This window comes from Lactuca sativa, chromosome 1 (assembly GCF_002870075.4).
Source record: "Lactuca sativa cultivar Salinas chromosome 1, Lsat_Salinas_v11, whole genome shotgun sequence".
Lineage (NCBI taxonomy): Eukaryota > Viridiplantae > Streptophyta > Magnoliopsida > Asterales > Asteraceae > Lactuca > Lactuca sativa.
In genome coordinates, this window is record NC_056623.2 from 70,946,973 (window position 1) to 70,953,885 (window position 6,913).

The window sequence follows — 6,913 nt, forward strand, 5'->3', positions numbered from 1 at the left end:
AAAGTGGTGTAATTTGAATGATATCATCATCGTTAAGGTCGATTCCAACACGGGTACCTGATGTAGTGTACTCAGATTTGGACGTTTTTTACTGTATGGAACCACTACAAACATGTTGGTTGTATGTTTTTTTCTTTTCCATTTTTCGTTATCTTTCACAAGACAAAACTCAACAAATGTGAAAGGCTTATTGTTTTCTTTTTTGTACACTTTTAGTGCTTTCTTGAAAATCACATCATCACTTTCTCCGCTTTGTAATTGATGTTTCATATTGTTATATAAATCATTAAACAACATGACTTCCTTATTTGTCTTCCCCCATTTGGAATTCACTTGGTCTTTCGTATAGTATTCCTTTTGCTTCATTTGTTTGTGGAAACGTTTAAAAACTTGCTCCAAAAATATTCATGTTTTTTTGTCGTTATGCACTTTCACCTCTTTCGATATATCGACCCATGCATGTGCCAATGTCGTCACTTTTAGCGGTTCTCAAGGTTTACTCAGGGCCGTCACTTTTCTTTTAGGTACCCCGTTATGTTGAGTTTCCCAAACGAATTCGGGTTCAGATTCGATTTCTAATTGATTTTGGCGAACAAATTTAGGTTAACTTTGAGACACAAAATCGAAGAGACTAAACACGGTTTGATATTTAAATTGTGGTTGTGGTTGTGGATATGGTTTTGGATGATACGATAGCATACCGCCATAATGGTAGACAGGTGACGGATAGAGTTGGTGTTGTCATTCAAGCTTATAGACTATGACTTTATTTTAGCAATCACTTTTTAAGATAGTCTCATCCCAGCGAGACATGTCAGTAGCTCATAAAATGGACTTTAGTATCTAGACAATATATGATATATTTGTCGATTAAATGAAAATGTTAGGGTGTTTTTTATGGGAGTTTTTTTGGTTGTTTTGAGTGCTTGAAGAAGAGGTGATTTTGAATTCTAATAAGATGGAAGTAATATAAAAGAGAGATATAATAAATATTTTTAGGTGGTAAGATTGGATGGTTAAAGTTATTATTTATAATGTAATAAAAATAAGATTTGAATTACAAAAACGGTCAAAATGGTTTAAAAGATGAAAGAAAGTGAAATGAAAAGATAGTGGTTATGGTAAAGGGAAACCGAGCTCGGCTTAGGCCACACACCATGGGCGGTGTGCGTCATGGCTTAGCTAGTAAACCGTGGTGTGTGTCACGACTAGTCTCTTCAATCTTACACAAATTAGATACTTTCTGGAAATGCATCTTGACAAGCGAAACAGATTAGTTACTTTGTGTAAAATAAATTGAAAAAATGAATTGTTATTTTTTTTACCATAATATTAACTAAATTATTCGCAGGCTAAAAATTATATATTTATATTAAACTCAAACAAATTATACATCATTATAATAAATTTATTAAATTTAAAGATTATAAAATCGACAAAATTAGGTTATTTGAAAATTGTATCGGTCTAGGTGGCGTTTGGTTCGCAGAATGCTTTTGAAGGAATAAGAATTTGTTAAGGAATTGGAATCAAATTCCATATTTTGTTTGGTTGGCAGGAATGAAACTTGAATCCAGTTTCATATTATGTTTGGTTGGCAGAAAATGGAACTGAAATAATATAAAATGACAAAATTGTCCTTTTCTTTACTTATTTTTACTTTGTTTTATAACTTATACGTAAAAATATATTATATAAATTATAAAATTAGTAATTGTGATGGCGACAGATGTGATAGTGGTAGTGGCAGAGGTGGTGGCGGTAGTAATTTTGATGGTGATGGTGATGGTGGCAGTCATGAGTAGTGGCGGAGGTGGTGGGTGGTGTAGTGGTGGAGGTGGAAATGGTGGTAGTAACAGTGATGGTGATAAAGGTGGTGGCGAAGGTGTTTGTGGTGGTGGTGGCGGAGGTGATGGTGTCAGTGATGGCATGGTCGTAGTGGTGGAGGTGGAAGGTAGTGTAGTGGTATAGCAGGTGACGGTGGTGATGGTGGGTGGTGGTGGTAGGGGTGGTGTGTAGCGGGTGGTGACAACGGTGATGTGTGGTGGTGGAAGTGGTGGTGTTTGTGGCGGAGGTAGTGATAGCGGTTGCAGTGGTCGATGACGATGCTAGTGGGTGGAAGGTGGTGGTCGTAGAGGTGCCAGAGGTGGTGGTAGTGGTGATGATGGTGTGTAGCGGTGGTGGTGGCATTGTGTAGAGGTGGTGCTGGGTGGTGGCGGTGGTGGCAACAGAGGTGTTTCATATGTAGTGTTGAAAGTAAAATGGGTAATATGATAACATTCAATATTCTCATTTAAAAAGAATTTTAATTTTTTAAGTTTTTGGATGAAATTTATTTTCCTTCGGTTTGAAGGAAAATTTGACTCATTTAGGAATCCAATTCCTCATGAAAGTTTGAACCAAACAAAGAAAAGTGATGAAATTAGATTCCAATTTCAATGGATTCTAGCGAACCAAACGACACGTAAAGTTTCATTTTTTCTTCCTTCAAAATCATTAAGATATCGTTTTCATTTGTTTTTCTAATTTTTTTAATGGGTCATGTTTTATCTCATCTCAAATATTAAATAAACAATACCTCATAATCGCGTTTATTTACAATTGCACTTATAAAGTGAGATATTAAATGGAAAGAAGGAATTGGGGCCTAATATTGGTCCTTGATTACGAAGAGTGTACATCACCTAATTTGTGAGCTTATATATGAACCACAAATAAAATCAAAGTTGATAAGGATCCAACTAATCATTATTTTAAAAAATCATCAAATACATAATTAACTTCCCACTTTTCTCATTTTTAAGATATGACCCATTAATTATTTTCATATTAATGTCATTTGGTTATATGTTAGAGAGTCTATCTCAATTGGACTTATGATTTGTGTGAGGTTGTAATAGCGTCACATTAGAACGTAATTTCAAGTTGACAAAATACATTTTTAAAGGGTAGGATAGGGGTGTCAGAATTTGATAAAAGGGGTGATAACAAAATCACAATTTCTCATGTGATATATCGGATTAATTAGACATTTATTTATGAAAATCGGCACTGTATATCGGATTTCAAATTTGTTTTTAAAATTCTAAAGTTTTTTTTTTTCAAATTCCGAAACTTCAGTCCGGAATTCTGAAATATCAGTCTGAAATGTACTTTTTTGTCAGAAGAAATTATTTATTTTCTTAATCTAGAATACTTATTCCGGACTAAATGGTTATATTTGCCAAAAAAAAGTTGTTACTTTCTTCAAATATATATTACATTATGGTTAGATTACTCAATTCCCTTTATTGCATATTAATATGATTTAATTGTATGTTAGAGAGTCCATCTCATTTGGCATACCACATTGGTTTTTATGAGTTTGTTATAATTACATACATTTACTATACGTAAGTATACATTATTAATCTGATGTGGTTATTTTCCACATGATTCAAACACCAAATAGTGGCCCAAATCCAATGTTGTCACATCTATTTTATACCGATGATGTCATTTTCATGGGTAAATGGCTTTCCTCAAAATTTCACAATCTTCCAGAGGATTCTATCGTGTTTTCATTTGGCGTCTGGATTTAAAGTCAATTTCTCAAAAAATAGAGTGTTTGGGGTTTATATAAAGAATCCACTGTATTAATAATATATATGTTGCATGATTTGGTGAAAATAAGCTTGAGAAATTGTAGTACTATAGATGCACATGAATAATCTTTTCATATCATGTATTTACATACAAAAAAATGATACATTCTTGAATTCAAGCTGTGTCAACTAGCCAACTCTATGTGCTCTCAAAATCTTTGCTAGAATTTGTTAGATTACATAAAAATTATCGAAAATTTTGCTTGTATACTTTACAAAGATCATGAATAATGATCTTAAAACAAACAAAAAAAGTGGAACTTTTCTATCAAGAAACTGGAAATCCCTCTCTAAGTCCAATTTTCAAGCTGTTCTTTTGTTCTTTCCTTCCAACAGTTCCACTTCCATTTTGCATCATTGCAACAAACTCATTGTAATCAATATGCCCATCCTACATATAACAAAGTCAAAGTCAAAGTCAAAAATTAATAAGTAAGATCATGAAAACTTACATTGTTCAAATCAGCTTCTTGGATAATTTCTTCCACTTGTGCATCATCTATTCCCAATTCTTTACACGATTGTTGGATTTCATTCAAAGTTATATAACCACTTCCATCTTTATCAAAATATGAAAAAGCACCATATAAATTATCTTCCCTTTCAACTTTATTGAAATGCAAAGTTGCAGCTACAAATTCTTCATAGTCGATGCTACCATTGTTGTCAATATCCGCCTATGTTTTTCAATTTCATGCATCCATAACGAAAATTTTATATAAAACCGAATGAATTCAAACCATTTAACCACTTATATACTTACAGCATGCATTAGGTCATGAATTTCAGACTCTTCAAGCTTAGCACCATAACTTTTTAATCCATCTTTGAGCTCTTCAAAAGTGATGTATCCACTGTTGTCTGTATCTATCATCTTAAACATTTGTTTTAAACCAGCAATCTCTTCTTCTGAAAGTCTTGATGCAATCACCTGAAACCCGAAAAATAACTTCAGAGTTTGACCAAAGTCAAAGAAACTTTTGAATCTTGAAAAACCCGAAAGGACTATTTTACCCTAAGAGCAAGTTTTTTAAGCTTGTTCATGGCAGAAAACCGAGTCAAGTGAGTCAACACTGCAGAGTCAAGAGGCTTATCTGGAGCAACACCATCAACACTGATCCAAGGGTGGCCTATCAAGAACAAGAATTTGAATGAAAAATGATAAATAAATAAATAAAAAGAGGAAAATGGAGAAGAGAAACTTACAAAGAACTTCATGAGCAGTTATCCGTTTTTTACGATCTCTAACAAGCATTTTTTTAACTAAATCTTTAGCACTTTCTGATATTTTAGGCCATGGATCAATACTGAAGTCAACTTTACCATTCAAAACCTCTTCAAATATATCATTCTCTGATTCTGTAACCAAAGGGCAAAAGTGACAATTCACAACCACAAATTCACAATCCAAGAAAATCAAAACTTACCTGCCCAAAATGGAGGGACCCCACAAAGAAGAACATAAATAATCACACCTGCACTCCAAATATCAGCTTCTTGACCATAATCTTTAAGCAAAACTTCAGGTGCAACATAATAAGGGCTTCCAACCACATCTGTAAAAACTTGTCCAGGTTTAAAGAAAGTCGATAATCCAAAATCTATGGACTTCATAATTGAATCTTCATGGTTATCAACAAATAGAAAGTTTTCAGGTTTAAGGTCTCTATGCATTACACCAAGAGAATGACAAGCTTCAATCACACTAACAATGGTTTTCGCAAGATCAGCTGCCTTTCTTTCTGAATAATGACCTTTTTCTATAATTCTATCAAACAATTCACCTCCACCACAAAGTTCCATAACTAAATAAACTGATACTGCATCTTCATAAGCTCCTTTGATTGAAACTACATTCGGGTGTCCTGATATATGATGCATGATTTCAATTTCTCTTCTAACATCTTCCACATCTTCATCTGTGAGGAGTTTTCTTTTTGCAATTGCTTTACAAGCAAACTCTTTGTTGGTTGACTTCTCTTTGCAAAGATATGTTGTGCCAAATTGACCATTGCCTAGTTTCTTACCCAAAAGGTATAAATCTTTTAGATTCCCGGATTTGGTTTTTAAGACACGATTGGTTTGAAGCCCTACACTTAACAATCTTTTCACTTCTTGAGGCTTTTTGACAGATTGTGTGTGTTTGCTTTGTTGCTTCGCTAATGAAACTTTTCTGGATGGCTTTGTCTCTACTTTGATTTCTTGTTTAGATTCGTGTTCGTGTTCATGATCTTTTTCTGTGATTATGTCATGTTGTGGAGGTGTTTGTTGAGTGGGTGGAGGATCTTTAGATTGTGATTGATTGTCTGCTAAATCCGGTTCAATCTTGGGTGGAGGCTGTGATTGACGCCAGCATAAACCCTTTAAGCAATTACCCATCTAAATCTAACCCAGTTTTATCCAAAAGGTAGAGAGATGCATACTATGACCTTTCAAATTCAAGTATCGACGCACTTACCACTTTTAGAAAAGGATGCAGTGAATATGAAATTTAAACAAACAGTTGGTGTGCAAAACCCCCCAAACGAATAAAGCCCTATTATGTTCAATCAATCCTGTTACGAAATGTCAACAATTTTTTTTTGGTATGAAGCAACAGATCAAAAAAGGAATAAGCTTTACCCACAAAGTTTTCCAAGAGCAGGATTATTTCCACGAAAATCACAAAAAAGAACCCGAATCTGAGAATATTTAGGTGAATATAATGTGCATTTGATGGAAAAAGAACACAGGATTGCAGGGTATGATCGAAAAGTTATGTTGATATGGTTTTATCAGGTTCTTATAAGAAAAGCTTAGAAAAGGGAATGTGTGTCGTTATTCGTAGATATAACTTTTTGGAATTTGAACATCGCTCGTCTAGTCTCCATTTTGCAGATTTCGATGCGCAGCTATGGCGGAAAGGATTGAGAAGACAGAGGGCGGTGGACGTCGGAGGAATGGCCAAAGGGGGGGGGGGGGGGGGGGGGGGGCGTGATGGGTTTTTCTGTTGCAACTTTCAACTTTCAGACCGTTTTTATGAAAATATTAGCATGCTCGAAACGTAAAGTTTCAATTCTAAAGGCTTAAATCTGATAGTTTTGAATTTAACAGGGCAAGACAACTGATTATTTGATAATGTTGGTATTAATTTTTTAATCGTTATGGCATCGTAAACAATAAAAAAGTGATTGCAAAAATAATTATGAAATTGTTTGTGCTTTACAATAATTGCCACTTGCATTTTTATGCTCTCTCAAATAATGGCTGCATTGCATCTATGATTTTAA

General features: G+C 34.2%; 1 protein-coding gene across 1 annotated transcript; it reads right to left on the bottom strand.

Annotated features, from left to right (window-relative positions):
• Positions 1-3,674: 3,674 nt before the first annotated feature.
• Positions 3,675-6,618, bottom strand: LOC111916627 (calcium-dependent protein kinase 26). Its single transcript, XM_023912295.3, has 6 exons — positions 5,072-6,618; positions 4,851-5,003; positions 4,659-4,774; positions 4,408-4,575; positions 4,097-4,321; positions 3,675-4,035 (listed from the first exon to the last, which is right to left on the bottom strand). Exons 1-6 carry the CDS (start codon positions 6,021-6,023, stop codon positions 3,913-3,915), a joined length of 1,737 nt encoding a protein of 578 aa, XP_023768063.1. The 5' UTR covers positions 6,024-6,618; the 3' UTR covers positions 3,675-3,912.
• Between the last annotated feature and the right edge of the window lie 295 nt (positions 6,619-6,913).